The following is a 24,212-nucleotide window of genomic DNA, read 5'->3' as shown; positions in this document are numbered from 1 at the left end:
TAAACAATATTAATTATACATGTTCTGCAACCAGTAAAACAGATTATAACATAGTAGAAACCATAGAATAACTAACTGAAACCAATGTTGAAACAGAGATATAGAGGTAAGAAACGCTGCGTAGAAATTCTAATCAGTAGCCGCCAAATTCGAGTCTTGGTCTACAGGGGGAGGTCAGAAAGTATTAAAAGTTTCTTGACGGTTCTTTTGTTTTAAACTTAAAAATATCGCGTAATTAGACCACTGTAGTACAAAATGATCGAAAAAAAAACGGCGTTAGCGATGGCTGTGAAATAAAGATCGCTGTCATTTTATATGTAAATTTATATGGGAAATGTCCTCCATCGTCATTTCCCAGCCAACTGGATGTCGTTTTTTTTCAATCATACGGTATATAACATAGTACATATTATTATACAGTGTGTTTCAAAAAACATGTGCCATTTCTCGTGGGGATACCTCACGTAAAATTAAGAAGTAAGAATAATAGGGACTAAAGAAAAAATCGAAATAAATATGAAATTTTTACACCCTGTATCTCCAAAACGAAGCATTTTAGGACATAAATTTATACCAACTTTTTGAATTATTTTTATCTATAGAATATGCTGTTAAAGTTCCCCCAGTACAATTTGGACCACCCTGTATATTAAGGAACATATATCACGTAATTTTATATTAATTTATTAAACATTCTAGGAAAAATAAAATATAAAAAATATATTTTTAAATTAAGTTATTTAACAAAGGCTACATCTAAAATTTATAATACATTTTTCTTCTTCAATTCTTGAATTATAATATGTACATCCCTTAAACTGTCTACATAGTAATCTGGTTTTAAATTCTCCTCAAATTTCCAATTTGTTACTTCTTCCTTTGAGGTGCAACCTGTCAGTGGCAACAGTTTTTTATGTCCAAATTTTTGGGCGTATGTCATGTCAGTCAATACCCTAGAAATAGAGAAAAAAAAATAGTTATAGGTATATTAAGAAGTTAGTAGCCAAGAGAGTTATGGCTCTATTTATGGTTAGCGTAACCAAGACGATATAAGCTTATATTAATTCAGTAATAAATAAAAATAGTTAAAATTAACATAAATCACAAAGAATAAAAACTTACGAATCTCCAATAAATAGAACTCTTTCTGGATGAAGATCTTTGATGCTTTCTTCCACGAAATCGTGAAAAACATCGTGTGGTTTGGCCAGAGTCAAAGGTTTTTTCCCAGATAGATCTTCCACAGCCTGAATAAAGTATTTTGGGCCTACCATTAAAAGACAAGTTATATAAAAGAAAAAAATGACAATGCTTGACTTAAAATAAATAAAAATAAATTTCTTCTGAAAGTAGAAAGTTCGTTATATATCTGTTAAGTATATCAAATTTGTCAGGCAACCAAGTAACCAATCCATACAAAATAATAACTAGGGATTCGGGAATGATAATTAATTAGAGATTAGGAATTATGGATTAGAGATTGATTATTAGGGATTATGACTAAGGATTAGAGAATAGCAAAATGAAATGGTTAGAAGAACGATATACCGGGTGTTGCATCGTCGAGCGGGACATAGGAAATCCCATGTAAATTTTAATAGGGTCAATTATTGGCTTCCCTAATTATTTTAGAGAACAATTCTATTTAGGTTTATTGAAGAGCACTAAAACCCACATTCAAAAGAATAACTTTAGATATTTTTGATTAGCCCGTTTACGAGTTATCGCCGATTTCTTTTTAAATATTTCTCCTTTCTTATGGCCCTGTATTTACTTATTATTATGGCCCTATATTTACTTATTGTCATTTCAGAAATTTTTCTATTTAGTGCTTTATTATTGTTATTAAAAACTCATACCTACATCGAAAATATTAGCCATGAATTACAATACCGAAGAAAAAGTATTGATGATTAAATGGTATTATCAAGGAAATAGTTATCAAAAGGTGTCGGACATGTTTGCTGCTCTGTATCCGAATAGACCAATACCTGGAAAATCTACAATCGCAAGATATATCCAGAGATTTGAGACCACAGGTACCCTAATAAATAACTGCAGATGTGAAGCAAGGCAGGAACAAAGAGAAGATGCAAGAAATGATACCGACTGGGAAGTTTTATTGTGCGTGGAAGAGAACGATGGAAAGATCAGCACAAGGAAACTTGAGGATGAAATAGGAATAGATCACACTACAGCGTTTCGAATTTTGAAACGACATAAATACTATTCCTTCAAATATGAAAAACACCAAGAGCTACGAGATGGGGACGAAATACGGCGGTAGGCGTTTTGTTTTGATAGGATGGAAAGAGCAAACACGGATAGGGAATTTTTAAAAAACATATGTTTCACTGACGAATGCACGTTTACCTTAAATAATGAACCCAATGTTCAAAATTATCGATATTGGAACAAAGAAAACCAATACAGGTTTGTCGAAACAAGGACGCAATATCCACAGAAAGTAAATCATATATTAGTAGCAGTCATATTTTACCTGCTTTACATGATGCCGCTAGGGAAAATCAGGAAGTTTGGTACCAAATGGATGGATGCCCGGCATATAGTACCCTGGCTGTTCGGGAATATTTAGAAAATAGTTTTAACGGAAACGTTATTGGCCTAAATCTCCTGATATTTCGCCAAATGATTTCTTTCTCTTCGGCCATTTAAAAAACAGGATATACAAGGATAAAAAATACTCAAATCTAGATGAGTTAAAAAATGCTGTTTCTGCCGAATGCAATAGAATTTCAGTTTACCAACTAGCGAATGTATGAATAGAATTTTATGATCGCCTCGGTTATTGTCTAGCAGTCGATGGAGGAATATTTGAACATCTTAAATCCTAATGTTCTAACAATTTAATAGTACCTAAATTAATAAGTTATTGAATATTGTAATAATACTATAATTAACCTTGTAATTGATTATTTATTTTACTTAATTCATATTAATTTGTATTTATAAATACATCTTTAAGATTTCCGATGTAGGAATGAGTTTTCAATAATAATAAAGCACTAAATAGGTAAATTTCTGAAATGACAAGTTCATTTGACAGTTATCTTTTACCTTGACTGGTGCTCATAAGTAAATACAGGGCCATATAAGAAAGCAGAAATATTTAAAAAGAAATCGGCGATAACTCGTAAACGAGCTAATAAAAAATATCTAAAGTTATTCTTTTGAATGTGGGTTTTAGTGCTCTTCGATAAACCTAAATAGAATTATTCTCTAAAATAATTAGGGAAGCCAATAATTGACCCCATTAAAATTTACATGGGATTTCCTATGTCCCGTCCGACGATGCGACACCCGGTATAATATATCAGTTCTTTTGCAAGCAAGATGCAGTGTATGTAATTGTATTTATGTTTTGAAAGAATGAATAAAGTATGAATGAATAAAGTGGATCTATACTTAATTAAAAATACCGATTCTAGAGGTGTGTAGTTCGTGAACAAACTAGTTCCAATGAACTATTCTGATCCCGGAATGAAAGGAACTAGTTTCCGGTTTTTCAAAGAACTAGTTCCTCAGGACCTATTCCGGGATCGAGACGGTGACGGATCTGTCAGCGTGATCGTAGCCCGATGCTAGGCAGGAGTGGGGAGTGCCAGCCGTATATTGTCTGATCTGGACTTAGAGGAACTAGAGGAACTAAATAAAAGACTAGTTTACCTACGGACCGGCCAGCGCGATCGTAGCCCGATGCTAGGCGGGAGTGGAGAGTGCCAGACGTATGTTATCTGTCCCGGACCGAAAGGATTGAGAGGAACTAATTAAAATACTAGTTCACGGAAATCTATTCAGTCCGCAGATCCGAGATATAAAACAAGGCCACGACGATGGATTCGGCCTTGTCTATTGCCACCACCGGCGTAATTACCACAGAAAATTGTCGCGGATACTGTTTTTGATTTTTAGCTTGTCCTTTGAAACTTTTATGGGAATGTTTCACTTTAGGTCCCTAAAATTAAGAAATATCTTATAAAAGGAAGTAGATATTCTGAATTTCTAGACAAAAACAAATTTAAGTGAGGAAATATGGTTTTTTAAACTCTGGTTTGAGTTTCTTTTTTAACTTTTTTTATCTGTAATAACACTTATTACCTATATGTTTTTAACATACGCAGTTACACGTCTCGTTATATTTCGTACATTATAAAAATTATACAGTTCATACTGTGAATAGTTCTGACTGACAACGAAACTCATTAGCAAGCAACGGGGATGTCAGTGTTAGTCGGGAACTATTGGGAACTAGAGACCTAGTTCAAGGAACTCTAGTTCCTCCCAAGGAACTAGAATTCCTACCTCTACAACTAATATAGGAGTTCGAGAATTAACCTATATTTAATATAACCAAATCTCTCTTCCTGTATGATGAGTTATAACTCAAGAAAGGAGGGACACAATAGATCAGCAACAAAAACATCTACAAATCGACAATTTCAACAAATCTACAAATACCTACCTATTAAAAATGTGTCTGCAAAAGGTAATACTGGATCCCATCCCCCCACTAAGAATATTGCGTTATTTTTCTTTATGTATTCCACGCATCTTTGTAACTTGACAAAGGAGACGTTCAAATCGGCATCCATAATGACTGCACCCACCTTTGGATTTAGTTTATTTATTGCTTTAATAACTCCAGCGATAGTCTCTTCAACTTGATCACCCTATAAAAAGAAAAAGAAATATACCGGGTGGCTCATTAGCGAGGGGATGTCCAATATCGTCGTTGTTGACAAAGAGATGAAAAAAGTTTTATGTACATGTTACATGGTTTATAAAGGTGCATATACTAATATTTTGCATAAGAATATTTTGTTGTATACATGGTCTCCCCAAAAAAGTAATGATGCAGTTGTAAGTTTTTTCATATTGCACCTACATTTTTCTGTAAAGAATTCAGTTCATCATAAAATTCTGCATTACTAGACTAATTTTAAGTACGATGTTTAATAATATCTTTGGAATAAACCCATGAAGAAAAATTCACATTTTCTTATGCAGGGTATTTTTTATGACAATGCAATATTTAAAATGCTTTATCTCAATTATTTTTAAAGCAACACCCTGTATATAATTTTGCTTTTAGGTGCGCGGAATTAAAAAACACACAGACATTTTCTTTATTTAAACTGTTTATACATAGATTTTTAACTCTATTGTATTTTTTTTGTATTATATTTGTATCTGTAGATGTTAGTAATGTATCGCAATCGCTTTTTTAAAGAACATAACATAAATAAATAATATAACATACGTAAAAATTAAAAATAATCATACAGAAAGTTTGTGGCTTTTTGGCTTACCTTATTAAGTAATTGTTATCAGGTAGTAATTGTTAATTTTGAAGTTTAACTTGATATAATGTCATTTTAACACATCGTCAACGGTTTTTGTAGACGTATCTGTTTTAAAAAACTAAAGTGTTCTCGAATAGTTGAATTTAAATATTTTAAATAGTTTTTTTCTTTATTCTTTGTATTTTTTCGCTTCCGAAGATGGAAAGAGATAAACTTTCCGAAACGTTAAGCATTTTTTTGTTCGTTAGGCAAATTTGTATATCTGTAAACCTAACTTCTGACAAGTAGTTTCCGTTTGGATTAACGCAGAAGTGTTTACAAAAAATAACTATTTTGTTTTGTAGATTTTCTTGCAGTGGCGAAATGCTCATATAGGATTTTTTGGAGAAATAAATCTGCCACATAGGTATAGATATTTTTTTATCAACGATAATGGACTTCCTCGCACTAGTGTACCAAGAGTGTACCACCTTGTATAGTATGCTTTATGCTTGTGGATTTTATTAATTGACTAGCTTCTACGTCCCACTAGTCAAGTCGCATACCCAATTATTATTGTCTCCTAATTTCCCAGTTTTGCACGCACATAAACGATAATCGATCGGGTTAATGCAATCTAAACAAAAAAAAATATTCCAGAGACTAACCGATGCAATCAAAACACGTTTACGGCGTATTTTGATTGCTATTACATATTTACAGCTCTTTTTAAAAAAATAAAAACAGTTATAAAAAATAAAGTTTTGGCTTGTTTTGGAATTGGGACACGATCTTGGGACCTCTCGTTCCCGAAGAGACGGCCTTACCAATGAATCCACAGCTGCTCTTGAAAAATTTGCTATAGCTGGGCGTTACTTTCCGCCGTTCTTAAAATAAGGCGACAGCAAATAGCAACATTGTTGGGTATGCGAGTTGACTAGAGGGACGTAGAAGCTTCTTTTTAATTGTGGACGTATACATACTGTTGCGGACCCGTGTGGACTCGACCTAACCTAACTATACAGCCAGGACATATGTCCCGCCCCCAGATGATCTTAATATCGCATTACAGAATAGACACCGTAATGATTCATTCGAACGATCGAGAAGAATCGAGTTCCACTGGTATGGAGTAGTACATACGAGAACATTTCAAACCTTCTCTATGCACCTAATGATCTATGGATTATTCGAGAAATCTTTAGCTGTGGGTATAAAATCCGACGGCTGGGGCCTGAAGACGACAGAAATAAATACACTACTACAGTTGTCGCGCTAAATTCAAAATAAATTCTTTCTAGACAAATAGTTATAAATAGTTTGTATATAGTTCTCTAAGTCTTTTAATCGTTATTGTTTGTTATTTAGTGTAAATAAATTGTGTTTAAATAAATTGTGACTTTCTATCCACACGGAGAAGAATCCACAACACATATAACCATTAGGGAATATCTACATGTCGTTACGCAGATTTCCATATAAACGATCGGAAGCCGACAGGCTGGTTATGAACAAACTGTGACAGTAACTTACCTCGTCTTCGTGAACTTTAAATCCACTTTTTTTAATAGTGTCTTTCAATGCTTTTACTCCTACAATATAAACTTCCTTGTCAAAATTGATACTCTTCAAATACCAGATTATTGCTAGATCAGGCCTATAATATAGAAAAATCTCACTAAGTGCCCCTCTAGATTGCATATACATACCGGATGATAAAGAACGGCGTCAAGTTACCTAAGAAACGCCAGTTAATCATATTCTAAGCTAACTTGACGCTGTTTTTTCTTATCATATATAACACTTGACAGAAAAAATGCTCGTTTTCTGAGAGTATAGAGACTATAAAAGAGTCTGAATATTCTCTTACCTCAAAACTTCATTTTGTTTCATCTCAAACTCTTGTAGCCGTTTTACAAGAAACTCTAACGGTATTGTTGTATTGTTAGTTACAAAAAATACTTGTTTTCCTATGGATCTTAACGATTTTATAGCATCTGGAGCCCCATCTATGGATGAAAGTGTCGACCATATCACACCTAAAATTTATGCGTCGTATAACCATATTTGTACCTTTTTGTGTGGGTGTATTTTTTATATATTTTTTTTATAAATTGTATACCTTGACGAAACAACGGTCTTGTTAAAAACTGTTGTTTATTTATTTCTTTAAGTTTAAATTTACAGAGTGTGTCTTAAATAAGTGCAAATATTTTAGGGGTAGTATATTTCGAATAAAAATGAAGAAAAACCAGAAACACGTCTATGAGGGACCGTATGATAAAAAAAACGGCGTCTTTGGAAATGACGATCGATGACATTTCCCATTTATTTCCCATATAATTTTACGTATAAAATGACAGTGGCGGATACAGAGGGGGGGCCCATGGGGGCCCATAAAACTAACAGATTAACATATCTCAAATGAGCAAAGATATTATTTATTTATGTTTGACTTACCATCAATATCACATAAAATTGTATCAAACGATTTTAAAAATTCTCCTTGTTCTTCAACAGATGCATCCTTTAAATTGGCCACTTCTTTGGTGTCAGTCATTTTTTGGCCAGACTTCCGTACTGAAAAGTAAAACAGAATAATAGAAAAAAAACTTACATGGGTTATTGAGAATCTGTTAGATCATTATCAAAAAATGTATACCAAATAAGAATACCTTCTTATTTTAGTACCGTTCAAATTATTCTTATTGTGGCTATTGTTGCTAGAGATAGAATATGTTCTGTTGAAATGTAAATAATATAGGTATTCGTATTTTTAAATAATTTTAACTTACAAGATTGTGACAGATAAGGAGGTCAATGTAATCTGTGAGAGAAATTCTATGAATTGCATTTGATAAAATAAAAAAATACATATTATGATTGTTGATCGAAAGATTGTTGACTTTTGGTTGCATTCACTTCAGAGTCCTGTGTAAATATAGTTAAAATATATGCTTAAATATTGACTTTATTATACCGGGTGTTTCTCAAAAGTAGCTCAACAAAAAGAAAAACAGAATAAAATGACGTATTCAGTTGTTTTCGGCTTCTTCCTGTTTCACCGGAAATGACTACTTTTGATTTTTAAATGACACCCCCGGTATTTTTAGCCGACCATACCAATAGGTATGGTAGGCTATTAAGATCGGCAAAAAAAAAGTTTTTTTAATTTCACTCAAAATTAGTTATTTGCGTCATAAATGACCTAAATACAAAATATTTTCATGGTGCCTGTCTGTCTGTCTGTCCGCTTGTTTATTCAAAGCTTATTCAAATATAAAACTGATATCAATTTAAAAAATAAAGAAATTAATAAATATTTTAAATTATTCACATATTAAAAAATATGACATATAAATTTGTATATAAATAACAGACAATATTAAAAAAAGTAAGCTTACCGAAACTAAAAACCAACGTTGTGTTCTGTCAAAAAAAAACGAAACTAAACAAACTCTAGTAACTCTAGCAATTACGGGTATCTTTTTATGAATAACATATTTATGGTTTATCACGGTGTATGTCATGATAAGATTGCGATATAGGCTTTTAGAATTTACACCAAGAAAAAGTGACATGCATCGAAAATAATAACAATTTAAAAAATTCGTTGCAATTTGCAATTAAACAATATAAAAAATATGACATTTTCTTTAATCAGATCTTCTTGAAATTTATTTTGAATACCGGGTGCGTCTCAAAAGTGGCTCATTCCTATAACTTTTAATTTGTTCAAATTAAAAAAAAAACGAGATTTGGTGTGTTAGTATATGACATAAATTAGCATTGATTGACGTATCCAATTGTTTTCCGTCATTTTCTGTTTCACCGGAAATGACTACAACTTTTGATTTTGAAATAGCACCCTCCGTATTTTTATACTTTAATCAATAAAAAATGACACTCTGAATAGAATGACATATCATTTGTCAACTTTTGATGACATATTCGGTTTAAAAATCATCGCATTTTAAATTTAAATCTATAGTGCCATGGCTGTGTTAAAAACAGTAATTTTTAATCAAGGAGCTTTGGAAAAATAAATTTGATAGTTTAATGTTTTTAGTGTCTTGTCCTGGCCGGTTAAAAGATGCCCAAATCGTATTTTTAATCATATCTGAATTTTTTTAAATGGAACGATGGTGGCTCATTAACATATTTGGAAAAAACATTTTTTTACGAATAATTTATTGGTACCACACACTGTTGGTATTTCTAGTCAAATTGTCGTTATGAATCGCATGGTACAATTTCTTTAGACAAAAAGAAGTCCTCCTACTCTGGGTGCCAGACCACCACGAGGTAGAAGGTATTAAAAAAGCAATCAATCTAAAATCGAACTGCATTAACTGGACCAGAACCGTTCTGCTTCCCAAGCGGAAACCGGAATATTAACGGAATCTTAAATTATGTCTTTATTTTCGAGAAAATTTAGTCCAAACGAAAGGAATATTTTGTGGATGTTTGGCCATCAAAACCTTAAAAATAAAGAAGTTTTCTAAAAATGTGGTACAATACGGATATAGTATAATCCTTTATATTTAATATCCTTCTTCATTTGTGTAAAAATATCTAGCCAGTTTTACATAAAACGTTAAATGCCGAACGCTTATTTTGCTACTTCTGAATTTTTGCTTATTCCGACTCTTCTGGAAGACTCCATCCGTAATCTGGAATGAGACACTAGAAGAAATTTCTCAGGACTTAGGACAGAGAAAAATCAAATATTTTCGTTACAATTTCACACAATTACATAGTTATTAATCCATTTTTCTCAGTGTATATGACTAAACTTTTAGGAATTATTACTTATTTTGGTAAAAACGATTGAGAAATGACATATTGGTGGTTAATCACTATCGTTTGAAAATTCCAGTGACCAGTCATATTCCCGGTTTCACGTAAATTTTCATTGTATTTCGACAAAATACCTTGGTCATTGGTTAGTAATTAAACTTTTGTTAAAAAACGCTTTAGATATATGACTTAGCAATGTTTATCTGTTTTGTCTTAGTATATTACAATAATGCTTTTTTTCTGTCTTAATAGCCTTTATTTTGTAATCTAATACACAGGTGGTACAATAACAAACCTTTTAAAATGCTTCAAAAATTGCTTAAGGATCATTTACATTTGCCATTTTTAATGATAAATAATAATCAATATAAATAATAAAGTGTACATTGCCTGTAATTCTCAAGTATACGATATATGAAGAATGAAACAATTTGACTTCCGACCAACATTTGATGAAAGAATCATTTTTCAGAATGAAGGCTCAGTGAAAAGTGTGAACACTTATTTTTTCATTAGTTCACTTTACTGTTACTAGTAATGATGTTGATTTTAGTTATTTTTGATTAGTCGTTATTAATCGTTACTCGACTATTAAGTAATCATTTCAAATATTCGTTACTTTGATTACTATGATTACTTTGTACTGATTTTGGTACTGCTATTAAAGAACCTTTGTGTTTAATTTCACCTGCTTAAGGGATATCTTTTCAAAAATAGATTCTTAGCACTCACGTTGCGCACTCAAACAAGTTGTCAATTTAATGGACCTCTATGTGTAAATTTAATACTTCTAGAACCGTTACATTTTTTGTAAAAAAATATTCAAAAATTCACTTGCACAAAATTTCACCCCAAAATTCACTCTCTTAGGGGATGAATTTCCAAATACCGCTTCTTAGTACTTACTTTTATCACTTAAGGGACTTCTGCGCAAATTTTCATACCCGTAAAAAAAATTCTGGACATTTACCCCTCCTCATCTCGCATCTTCAAAAGGTGAATTTCTAAAAATAGCGCCTTAGTGCTCAATTACGTTACCTAAGGAACGTCTACGCAAAATTTCATACTCCTAGAACAGATTTTAACAAATTTTTATGCAAACCTATCCCTAATTTCACTCCCTTATCATTCCTTAGCCACCTTTTATGTTTTCATAGAATTCGCATTTTGATTACATTTACGATACAATACTATACATATTAAGTATACATATAAGTACGATAGGATAAATTAAATGATAAATACCGTATGATCGAAAAAAAGGCGTCCAGTTGGCTGGGAAATGGCTATAGATGACATTTCCCATATAAATTTACATATTAAATGACAGCGATCTTCATTTCATAGCCATCGCTGACGCCGTTTTTTTTTTGATCATACGGTACTATAAGTAGTTATAGTTGTCAAAGTAATCAAAGTAATCATATGATTATAAATTCGTTACTCGTTACTACGGGTATCGATAAGTAACGAGTACTCGAGTAACGAATAGTTACTTTTTCAACACCTCTAGTTACTAGTCATAGTAATTCTGTCGTAGTTTTAAATTTTATTTTGTTTTTACTTATTATAAATATCAAACTATTCAAAATAATTATTTGTCATTATACAGGGTGTTTTAAAAAATATGTGCCATCTCTAGCGGAAGAGATTGCTCACGTAAAAATAAGATTTATTTTTCATATCAACGTAGGTCCGATTCTGCTTTGTTTCGTAGCTACAGGGTGTTAAAGTCTTAATAATGTTTCGATTTATTATAATTTTCTTTCAAGTACTTTTAGTGATTTGAATGAAATTTTAAGGGTAAAAGTTACTATAAGTCCTACATGTTACAAAGATAGAAGTATACAAAGTTACTATAAATGCTACTACGGCGTGGAACGTCCGCACTCTACTGGAAAAGATAAACTCAAATCTACCAGAGAGAAAAATAGCACTGGTCTCACAGGAACTCCACCGATTAAATATAGATGTTGCCGCTCTAAGCGAAACACGCTTTGCGGATGAAGCATAGACTTAAAATAAAATATAGACTACACTATTTACATCTCAACGCGGACAAACAACCTTTTTTGTACACATGTTTACTTCTGGGTACAGTCGACCGAGCCTTCCTCATCCAGCCTATGTTGTCACGTCTTTAATATTATCAATATTTTTTTTTCTTGTTATACACATATATTGAGATATTAATACTACAGTTTAATAAAGTAGGTTTTAATATTCCATAGATGTATTAAATAGTCCTTATACTACTAAATTATAAGTCGGATACTGTTTAATAAGGATAAGTTCTTTACAATATGATAACACCGATTAGAGGCGAGGGAGCCTATTCATTCATTTATTACCTTGCAGTACGTGTTGCACGTGTGCGGTAAAGCTTTGTTGCCGCTATCTCCCCGGCTGTATTAACGCATTTTCTTAGCCTGTAGTCCTTAAGTGTTTATTTTATTGACTTTTTCTGTTCAAAAACTATAAAATATGGTTCGCCAGTGCCAAATTTGCAAGAAATTTGACTTAAATAATCCATTTAAGCCTTGAAACGACTTTCGACCGGTAGGCAACTCTCAATTTACCCATTAGGAGTCAGTGGCGTTGTTGTAGAAAGGCGCTTATTTAGATAATATTTTAGTAAAATGTAAAATCTGAATTTTTTCTTTTACATTACATTATTTACTTACTTACATTGTAACAAAATCATAATTATAACCCTGTTAATAATTAATAATGTTTTTATTAAAAATATATTCCGGTTTATTCTAAAATTATCTTCAGAATCTAAAATAACATACAAGAATTTTAAAATGATATTACATTATGAAACAATATTTTTTTAATATACCGGGTCGTCTCAAAAGTGGCTCAACCCTATAACTTTTTTTATTTTCAGATAAAAAAACAGATTTGTATGTTAGTAGGTATATGACATAAATTAGGATTTATAGACGTATTCAATTGTTTTTGTCTCTTCCTGTTTCACCGAAATGATTACATCTTTTGATTTTTAAAGGCACCCTCGGTATATTGCTACTTTATTCGATAAAAAATGACACTCTGAATAGAATGACATATCATATGTCAACTTTTGACATTGTCGCTTAAAAACATATCATCCTATTTTAAATTTCAATCCAGTTTTTTTTCCATCCACTAAGTTTTAATCAAAGGAGCCTTGGAAAAATAGTTTTGATCGTCTAATAGGTTTCGTGTCTTGTCTAGGCCGGTTAAAAGATGTACAAATCGTATTTTTAATCATACATATGTCAATTTTTTCAAATGGAACAAGGGTGACTCATTAGCATATTTGGAAAAAGCATTTTTTTATGAATATATTGATACCAAACACTTGGTATTTCGAGTCAAATTGTCGTTATGAACCGCGTGTTACAATTACAATTAAACCATATGCGAAAATGTCAAAAGTTGACATATGATATGTCATTCCATTCAGAGTGTCATTTTCTATCGAATAAAGTAGAAATATACCGAGGGTGCCGTTTAAAAATTAAAAGTTATAGTCATTTCCGGTGAAACAGGAAGTGACCAAAAACAATTGAATGCGTCAATCAATCTAATTTATTTCATATACTAACATACTAAATCTTTTTTTTTATTTGAAAATATAAAAAAATTATGGGGATGAGCCCACTTTTGAGACGCACCCGGTATAATAAAGACAGTACCGAGTTAAATAAATGTAGTTTTTATTTTATCCACTTCCTATCACCTTCCTTGCTTTAATGGAACAGATTTATGTTTTCTCTAATTTACATAATAAGACATCACTTAACCAGAAAAAAATTACAACAATCATATTTTTTTTCTCTCCCTGTCGCCGATTCTATTATATCTGTGGAATAGATCCTGTTTTGATTAATATTAGGGGTTGTAAATGTTTGACTAAAATTAATAATTTATTATTAATTTCAAAAATTACCTAATTTCGATTATAAAATTTCTTCTATAACGTGTATTTTATTATTTTTATCCTTTTGGACTCTAAATTGTTTTTCTAAAGTTTTATTTAAAAAACCTGTCCTAAATCTTAATAAAATATAAAAAAGTTTAAATACGATATATTTTTAATTTAATTATAGCTTCATTAAAATAAAAAAATACCCGGCTATGATACGGAGAGTTCAGGTGTACTTGAGAAACGAAAGACAGTGTTGTGTTTCTCGGCAGAGTCGTCAGGGAACGACCGTTACGACAGAGACAACCTATCTATCGCTCGTGTCGCACTCGTTATAACCTAAAACAATAACACAACAATAACAAGACAGTGTCTGACCGCATGTTCCAGCTATTTATGAATGAGATGCTCAGTCTATATTTTATTTTAAGTCTATGACTAGAACAGATTTTAACAAATTTTTATGCAACCTATCCCTAATTTCACCCCCTTATCATCCCTTAGCCACCTTTTATGTTTTCATAGAATTCGCATTTTGATTACATTTACGATACAATACTATACATATTAAGTATACATACGAGTATAAGTACGATAGGACAAATTAAATGATAAATACCGTATGATCGAAAAAAAGGCGTCCAGTTGGCTGGGAAATGGCTATAGATGACATTTCCCATATAAATTTACATATTAAATGACAGCGATCTTCATTTCATAGCCATCGCTGACGCCGTTTTTTTTTTGATCATACGGTACTATAAGTAGTTATAGTTGTCAAAGTAATCAAAGTAATTATATGATTATAAATTCGTTACTCGTTACTACGGGTATCGATAAGTAACGAGTACTCGAGTAACGAATAGTTACTTTTTCAACACCTCTAGTTACTAGTCATAGTAATTCTGTCGTAGTTAAAATTTTATTTTGTTTTTACTTATTATAAATATCAAACTATTCAAAATAATTATTTGTCATTATACAGGGTGTTTTAAAAAATATGTGCCATCTCTAGCGGAAGAGATTGCTCACGTAAAAATAAGATTTATTTTTCATATCAACATAGGTCCGATTCTGCTTTGTTTCGTAGCTACAGGGTGTTGAAGTCTTAATAATGTTTCGATTTATTATAATTTTCTTTCAAGTACTTTTAGTGATTTGAATGAAATTTTAAGGGTAAAAGTTACTATAAGTGCTACATGTTACAAAGGTAGAAGTATACAAAGTTACTATAAATGCTACTACGGCGTGGAACGTCCGCACTCTACTGGAAAAGATAAACTCAAATCTACCAGAGAGAAAAATAGCGCTGGTCTCACAGGAACTCCACCGATTAAACATAGATGTTGCCGCTCTAAGCGAAACACGCTTTGCGGATGAAGATAGTCTCACTGAGGAGCATTACACCTTCTTTTGGAAAGGACACCCCGCAACACACAGTAATTCATGGTGTAGGCATTGCGATCAAAAACGAAATCGCCACCAAGTTAACAGAAGTACCTATTGGTGTCTCCGAACGTCTTATGACCCTAAGGTACCCCATATCAGACAAAACTTACGTCAACATCATTAGTGCCTACGCTCCCACCCTTGACGCTAAAATTGAGGATAAGGCTAAATTTTACCAAGCTTTACAAAATGATCTCCAACGAATTCCAAAGCATGAACGAATCATCTTGCTAGGTGACTTTAATGCCCGTGTTGGCATACAACAGGAAATATGGCCTGACGTATTGGGAAAACATGGAATGGGAAACGTAAATAACAATGGTGAACGCTTATTAACAACATGCGCAGAGTATAATCTTTGCATCACCAATACGTGGTTCATGTTGAAGGACAAGTTTAAAGGTACCTGGAAACATCCTAGATCAGGCCACTGGCATCAATTGGACCACATAATCGTTCGAAGGACGAATCTAAAAAATGTTAGGCTCACAAAAGCCAGAATAGATGCCGAATGCGGCACTGACCACCGACTTTTAATTTCAAAAATGAAAATCCAGTTAAAACCCAAGCATCCACACTGTAAAAAGCAAAACAACATGACCAGATTGAACGAACGGGGCCTAGAGAACAACAATACCGCCGACGCCTTCCGGGAAGCCATCTAAGAATCACTTCCACCGATAACTTCAATCTCAATATTGGAAGCTGAACAAAGCTGGACACAATTAAGGGATGCGATTCATAAAACCAGCGAAGCAGTACTGGGAAAGTCGAACAAAAAGAAACAACCAGACTGGTTTAACGAAAATCAACCGCATATACAGGCTTTGTTGGAACAAAAGCATAGAGCACATCAAGCAGTCACTGCAAATCCACATAATCCAAGACTGGTAGACAACTTTAAAGCAGCCAACAACACGCTTCGCAGAGAACTGCGCCAAGTAAAGGATAACTGGTGGTCACAAAAAGCGAATCAGATTCAAGAGTATGCCACGCATCACGATTATCGTAAATTCTTCGAGGCTGTAAAAGAAGTATACGGTCCAACTAAGAAGGTAAGCTGCCCAATCACGCACAAAATGGCGAACTTCTAAAAGAGGAAGAACAAATCAGAAATCGCTGGAAAGAACATTACAGCCATATCCTTAACCAAGAAAACAACCCCAATATGGAAGCACTAAACACAATACCTCAGTATAACAGCCTCGATGTATTAGACATCCCAATAACAGAACAGGAAATAAAAACCTCCGTAAAACAGCTTAAAAACAACAAATCAGCTGGCTGTGACGCGATTCCGGCGGAAATCTATAAGTGTGCAAGTAGAGAACTTATTGGTCATCTTAAGGCTCTCTTCGATGTCGTATGGGAAAGCGGAGAAGTACCTCAGGATTTTCGTAAGGAAGTGCATCAGACTGCGGAAATTGCCGGGGAATTTCGCTACTGGTTATCGGTGGCAAAATTCTTGCAAAAATTTTGTCAAACCGCCTGCACCCATATACAAGGTGTTTCAAAACAAATGCGAAAAACTTCAGGCGGGTGATTCCTTGTTCAAAATAAAGGGTAGTTTGCTTCATAAACGTTGGGTCAAAAGTCAACCATTAGGGAGATATTGCAATACAAAAATGGCGGAAAAATAATGTTTTTATTTTTTAGCTTGAAAACGAAAAGAGATAGATTAATAAAATTTTATGGAAGCATTACTGTTATGAAAACACACTTTCTGGTAATTTTTTCACTTTTTTAAAATGAGTGGAAGGGGTTGAAATAAACTACCCCTATCATTCTTGTTAACGAAATTTAAAGAAAAATCTTATCAAATACGTGCAAAAATTTGGATAGTTTAGTTTGTTTAGAAACTTTTTTATCTCTTGTATTTTTTTGATAAAACTCACCGATTTAAAATTAAAAAATAAAATGTAAAGCATTACATGTCAGGACAAAAAACATTTTCTGATAAAGAATCTAGTGGGCTGCTGTAATATTTTTAGGAAAAAATCTAGTCGGCCGCTGTTACTTTTTAGGATGTTCCTAATATTATTTTATTTGACATTACTCTACTGCAATACCTTATTATCTAGATGATTATTATTATCATTATTATTACTAGATTCTTAATCTAAAAATGTTTTTTGTCCTGATATGTAATGCTTTACATTTTATTTTTTAATTTCCAATCGGTGAGTTTTATCAAAAAAACACAAGATGTAAAAAAGTTTCTAAACAAACTAAACTATCCAAATTAAAGCATTTGCATGTGTTTGATAAGATTTTTCTTTAAATTTCGTTAACAAGAATGATAGGGGTAGTTTATTTCAACCCCTTCCAATCATTTTAAAAAAGTAAAAAATTACCTGGAAGTGTGTTTTCATAACAGTTATGCTTCCATAAATTTTCATTAGTCTATCTCTTTTCGTTTTCAAGATAAAAAATAAAAACATTATTTTTCCGCCATCTTTGTACCGCGATATCTCCCTAATGGTTGACTTTTGACCCAACGTTTATAAAGCAAACTACCCTTTATTTTGAACAAGGAATCACCCCCTAAAGTTTTTCGCATTTGTTTTGAAACACCCTGTATAGAAAAAATCCTTCCAGAATCGCAAACGGGTTTTCGTACCAACCGCGGCACCGTCGATTCCATATTTTCCATCCGTCAACTACAGGAAAAAGTAAAAGAGCAGCAGTCTAAACTTTCTGTTGCATTCATCGATCTAACAAAAATGCAATAATATACGAGGTGATCAATTCAAAAAAAATCATTCCGCGCCACTCACACTTTTTAACCTACACACCCTATAAAAGTTAAAATATTTTCCTGAAAGACCTAGTACATACTTTAGATGTGCACTTAAACAAAATTCGCAAGTTTTTTATTCTAGGAGCTACAGATGCCCAACACACTATTGCCGGACCCTGTATAAATTTTCACTATTGTAAAATACACCATGTGATCGAAAAAAGGTGTCAATATAGCTTAGAAATATGACTTGGAAACTCTCACGCTGTTTTTTTCGATCCTATGTTTTTTTATTCAAAGGGATGTGTATTACCTGATAGTTCTTGATATCACTACAGTAATGCAATTTTTTTATAGAAAGCAAACCACTAATTGCGGACACTATCCTCGATTGAATGAAATATTCTAACAATAATTCTGTTTTAAATTCTCTTCGGGTAATCACATGCTCAGAGTGTAAAGTACCGCCATATTTAACAATAGTAACTGACTTACATATATTTAATCTATTAAACCATGTTATTATTTTGATTCTTTTTTTTATAGCAACAACTGTTAAAATATATCTATCAAAAATAGTAGATAAAATAGTACTTTAACCGCCAGGGTAGATTAAATGATACTTTAACAACGAGGATAGGTTAAAAATAGGTTTTTGAAAATTTTTGTATTCCTTTTCATAAATTATTCGGGATTTAAATGGAAGTAGCTTGGATATTGCGTTTGTCGCCTCAGAATGCCTGAATATCTGTTGGTAATTTACTTATTTCGTTTTGAGCCATTTCTGGCTCCAATTCAATCAGCAATCGACACGAAAAATAATTAAAAAATATTGACTCTGAAAACTAAAGAGACATCTTTATTTATTTGTCAAATTACATAGAAACCAACACCAATCCAGCACAATATTTGTTCTACTCAAGAACAATGATTTATTTGTTATTCAGACAAGAAAAGATCTCTAAAATAACCAAACAAACATGTAATCAATGCATTGTCATAATATATATTTATTGAAAAAAGTATGGGCTCTAGATCCTTTTTTAGTCAAAATCAAAATAAACTAATAATATAAGTAATATCTTTTATATAACTCTTTTAATTAGATGTTTTTTATATTAATATTCTTCTTAAAAACTTTTATAAATAATACATAATATACAGGGTGAGCCCCCAACATTTTTTTCACTATTTTGAATGGACAGTAGGGTGAGCCAAAAAAACTAATCTATGGATTTTATGGGTTAAAATGAACCTAATAACCGAGAAAAAAATATCCCCGGAGGGCAGGATTTTTAGCTCACTTTTAAAAGGTGTCGGTGAACATTGAAAGTTTTCATTTAAATAACACGTAAAAAAATTTTTTTATTAAAAGTATGATAACTTTGAAACGGTTTACGATATAAAAATCCTGCCTTCCGGGGATATTTTTTTCTCGGTTATTAGGTTCATTTTAATCCATAAATTCCATAAGTTAGTTTTTTTGGCTCACCCGAATGCGCCCAGACGTGGCATTTTTTATATCTTATGTTTTTGATGGGATTTATTTTTATGAGTATGGTTTAATGAAATGAGTTTCTAAAAATCGTCAAACGATACAAAAATGCATATAAAATTTAAGTAAACATTAGGTACTTAATCCTTGTAATTATAAGTCATTGACATTACTTTATTATCTATTACAGTTAATTACAATAAAAATATATTACAATATAAATATCACTTACCTTTTATTAAGTCTTTCTGAACTTTATCGAGATATTCCTTGACATTGTCTTAATTCAGTACACTGTTTGTTCCATTTTAAGCACATTAGTAACACATACAGCATACAGCAGAGGTAATAAAGCAATTTAAGTTCTGTGACGATCTTAATTAATAATATTACATTTTATGAATAGCATAAGTAATAAAAGATTATTGTTATAAGCGATTGCGGTTTCTAGAAATACTAATAATTGTTAATAACATTTACTTTCTACAGTAGTTGATAGCGTGTGTTATTTTCTGCATTTGATATGACCTTACTTTCGCTGAGGTTTAACTGCATTTATACAGGATGTTTCATAAATAGATGCAAATACTTTATTAAACACATTTACTGTTTTTAATTGAAAATTGCAAGTTTATTTCGTTTATTCGATAAAGTAACATCAGAAAAATAGGTAAACCTAGATAAGTTCTAAAATTTCTGTTGATACAAGAGACATAATAATATTATAACATTTTTAATGTTGCCAGATTTTAAAGGAATATCTGCTGAATATAACCGTTGATTGAAGAAATAAGAATATGTGCAAACTTACGGGCGATTTCGTAGCACAAAACCTGTCTGAGATGTAGCTGCCGTTACCGTCAGCCTGTCCGAGAATTCCGAGATTTAGTTTAGCTCTGCGCCGCCGCCGCTGCGCGCCGGTAGTCGTTTGCAGCGCAGGTGATAAAGAATACTGTACCGTAGTCCTGCTTCCAGTCGACAGAGTGAGTGGTTGCCGGAGGCAATGTTGCCAGAACTACTGATTAATCCGTAGATTTACGGATTTTGGGTACATTATGTTAATAATACGGATTTTCTATCATTAAACAACATAATATAATATTATATGATTAAACAAAGAACGGCGTCAGTGTTGGCTTGGAAATGAAGATCGCTGATATTTCATATGTAAAATATTATGGTAAATGTCAATAATTGTCATTTCCAAGCCAACTAAACGACTTTTTTCGATCATACGACATATTCAGTACCTATAAAAGAATTTGTATTTTTGTTCTTTATTCTATGTTAATCACGAGTAAATTTTCAATACATAAACGCGGATTTTTTATCCAAAGATATTTTCATCAAAACGTATTACAGATATGATATTACACATTTCAATATGGCAACACTGTCGCTTTCAGATCCACACCGTTTTTGATATGCCTTCGCTGGGAGAATTAGAGAAAATAAGTGTTTTATGCGTTGACTGCAGAACGATTGGTGTCTCCACCGTACAGCACTTGAGACGTAAGGGGAAATCAAATTACCCTTGTCACGAATTTGCCTATTAGGTTGGGTATCTTCCTAATTCTTTCAATCAACGATATAATTTTTAAATATACTCAGATGCGATATTTAATGAGGGTATTTTTCATTGCTTTAATGAGTAAAAATATAAATTCAGTATTATCATTATTTTGTTTTTTTTTTCAAAAAATTCCAAAATAAAAAAAACTCAACGACAAGATCCTTGACAGTGATAGATGTGTCTGTCATTTTAATTTCAAAGTAGTTTATTTTATTTTACAAAGAAATAAGTTGGTACAACTGGAACGCATAGTAGGAAATAAATATATTTAAAATTTGACTGACAAGTGATTACTTCAAAATATTGTGAAAAAAACTGTATAAAACTGAAAAAATGTAATCGAGTTATTTTATTTAACAAAAAACGGCATGTGTTAATATAAAACAAATAAGAACAAAACACTACATACCAAAAAAAAAAGAACTATTTCTTACTTACAAGCTTCAAGAAACTTGCAAACCCGCATTTATGATTATATTTATCAATATAACTAACTGTAATATTCCACAGGAATAAATAAAACAACATAAATAATACAAACTATTTTATTAATAATAACACTTACCAAATTTTATACCTTAAAGGTTGATTAATTAACTTTAATCTTAATTTTTTTAAACCAGTACCTTTTGACATTATTTTTCTGTAGTACTAAAATCCATTATTTACCTATCGTGTAATGTCGATATTTTACAGCTACTCCAGTTTTTAGTATGTGTTTAGTATGGTCCTTCTACCATATACGAGATGCACTTATCTACGACGAGATGGTATACGAACTTTATTGATGGTAACTTTATTGGTGTATCTTTCTGCCTGGACACCGAGTATTAACTATAAACTGTGATCTGGGTCTACAGTTAATTTTCCCTCGATTTTTCCTCCACTTGACTTCAAAAGACACAAAACACACGTAATAACACGAATCAAAATGCATCACCTTCCAAAACACAGGGTATTTGACAAAAGTTGACACAAAATTATAACCTATAATTTGACAAGCGTCAAAAATCTAAAGGCGAGTTCATACGCATCGGCGTCGGTTTGTCGTTTATCATTCCGTCAAACCAATAAAATTGAAATACGATCTGTCATTTTTGAAATAAACCAATAAAACTGGTTAAAAACAACACGAGACGACGCATGACGGATTTGTATTTAAACCCATCCATAGTTAACTTAAAAATTATTAGAAACTTTTTTTAGTAAAATAAATAGATTGGTATGGGACGTCATCTGCCTTTTTTTCTGTCATCGTCTGTCGAAATCTTACCTGAGAAAAAAAAACAGAGTATACCGCTAAAAATATTTGCACTTATTTAAGACTCATCCTGTATAGTACAAAATAAAATTGCATTGAAGACATATATATGCCATTGTTAAAAAAAGTAATAAAAATACATCTTTCTTTAGATTGACATTTTTTTATCGCTTAATTATACGGTATTATAAAAAGAAAAGTCTTTTATAAAACGAGGTTTCTTATAGTGGAGGGAAAAATTACTTACTCCACGGTATAATGCACACCCCAAATTGGATTTCTGAATGAAACAGCTAACCGTGCGAAAAAGATCGAAAACGATATCTGTAATTTACGTCTGGATCGGACCTTTTCATAGAGATAAAGAGAACAAAACGACGGAGGCGAAAGAAATAAGTAACTATAGCGATACCAAATAAACTTTTAGTTACGTCATCGAGGGCGCGGTTATTAAATTCATTGTTGCCAACCATGGACATATTCGGCACCGGACTGACTAACTGGAATTTAAATTTTCCGCTGGTGATTCAGGTGGTAGCTCTGCTGTAAAAAATGTCAAGTTGCCACGTTTATTTATTTATTCCCTGACATTTTTATTCGTTTTGAAACTTCAGTTTTGAATTACGAGTTCTTAGTTTAAGTGAAGTTTGTTTTGATAACTTAAGCTTAAAAATTTGTAGCATTTTATTTAAATTACACATAATTTATATAAATGTACAGAATTATTTTATTTAAATAAATCAAGTTTAAGTCCTCGCACCGAGATGGCATTCTAAGTACTGCTATTGTCTTTTATTTTTTTTTCTCCAAGTTTATTTCTGGCGAAATATTTCAGTCCGGTCGAAGTTTGTTGGACACTTTATATCTGACGGTGTATATTCGCACTTCGTGCCTACCTTCCCTCGCCATATTGGTGGTAAAGGCTCAAACCGATAGAGCTATCGGCGGTTGTTGGCATTTTGCCAATTTGTTTGAGAAAACCCTCTGAGCAGAGGTAAGACTTTTATTTTTAACGTAACGTTTCCTAATACTTCTTTTTTTTGACAGGGTTTTATTTTATGGTACGCATTTGGTTTAATGGTAGCATTTTTCTGGTGCCATTTTGTTTTTGTACCTGACATTTGGGCCACGTTTTGTCCCTACAATTCACACCGGGAATAACGGAGGAATCTCCTGATTCCACGGCAGTTTAGGATCCTGTCTGTGTAGAGAGACGTTTTTATCACAATCCAGTTCCAGTAGCAGATCACCACAACCAGCTTGTGACCAGAACGGATAAAAAAAAGCCAGATCATTTCTTTTTATATAATTTAAATTCACTTGAATGCATTAAGCCCTTCAGGCATATTATATATTTGATTACTTTAGAGTCACTTTGAAATACTTTATTCATGTTATGCATATTTCTGATATCTACATAGTACGGTTTTTTTAATATAAAGAGTCCCTATATTTTGGTACCAAGATCGCCAGACTTTTTGCGGAATAATTAATGAAATATTAGTATTCAGAAGCGTGCAGATTTAATTACCATCTTGAGTGATCTATTTTGATACATACTATTTACCAACAAACATTTTCAAACATCAAATTTTTCATGGTCTTATTTTATTCTAATTAACATTTAATTATTAATTATACTTAGTTATTAGTTTATCTCAGCGTTTCATTTGTG

General features: G+C 32.2%; 1 protein-coding gene across 4 annotated transcripts; it reads right to left on the bottom strand.

The window, feature by feature from the left end:
* Positions 1-711: 711 nt before the first annotated feature.
* Positions 712-20,182, bottom strand: LOC115874505 (4-nitrophenylphosphatase-like). 4 transcript variants are annotated; one of them, XM_030889653.1, is made up of 7 exons: positions 19,936-20,182; positions 7,764-7,883; positions 7,174-7,342; positions 6,837-6,960; positions 4,484-4,691; positions 1,123-1,267; positions 712-953 (listed from the first exon to the last, which is right to left on the bottom strand). In XM_030889653.1, exons 2-7 carry the CDS (start codon positions 7,861-7,863, stop codon positions 764-766), a joined length of 936 nt encoding a protein of 311 aa, XP_030745513.1. In that variant the 5' UTR covers positions 7,864-7,883; positions 19,936-20,182; the 3' UTR covers positions 712-763. The 4 variants fall into 4 exon arrangements, with proteins under 4 accessions (XP_030745513.1, XP_030745516.1, XP_030745514.1 ...); XM_030889656.1 differs by lacking the exon at positions 19,936-20,182 and adding an exon at positions 18,522-18,541; XM_030889654.1 differs by lacking the exon at positions 19,936-20,182 and adding an exon at positions 8,708-8,778.
* Positions 20,183-24,212: the final 4,030 nt, after the last annotated feature.

This window comes from Sitophilus oryzae, unplaced genomic scaffold (genome assembly GCF_002938485.1).
Source record: "Sitophilus oryzae breed Bouriz unplaced genomic scaffold, Soryzae_2.0 scaffold_1297_pilon_pilon, whole genome shotgun sequence".
Classification (NCBI taxonomy): Eukaryota; Metazoa; Arthropoda; class Insecta; order Coleoptera; family Curculionidae; genus Sitophilus; species Sitophilus oryzae.
The sequence above is the reverse complement of the archived record's forward strand: the minus strand, read 5'-3'. Positions and strand labels throughout refer to the sequence as shown.

Bases quoted from the DNA above. Each gene is read 5' to 3' on its own strand.
- LOC115874505 (XM_030889653.1), bottom strand. From the start codon at position 7,863: ATGACTGACACCAAAGAAGTGGCCAATTTAAAGGATGCATCTGTTGAA. The intron at 1,268-4,483 runs GTAGGTATTTGT...TTTTAATGGTAG, and splicing joins TGCAGACACATTTTTAATAG to GCCCAAAATACTTTATTCAG. The intron at 954-1,122 runs GTAAGTTTTTAT...CTCTATTTCTAG, and splicing joins GTTCTATTTATTGGAGATTC to GGTATTGACTGACATGACAT.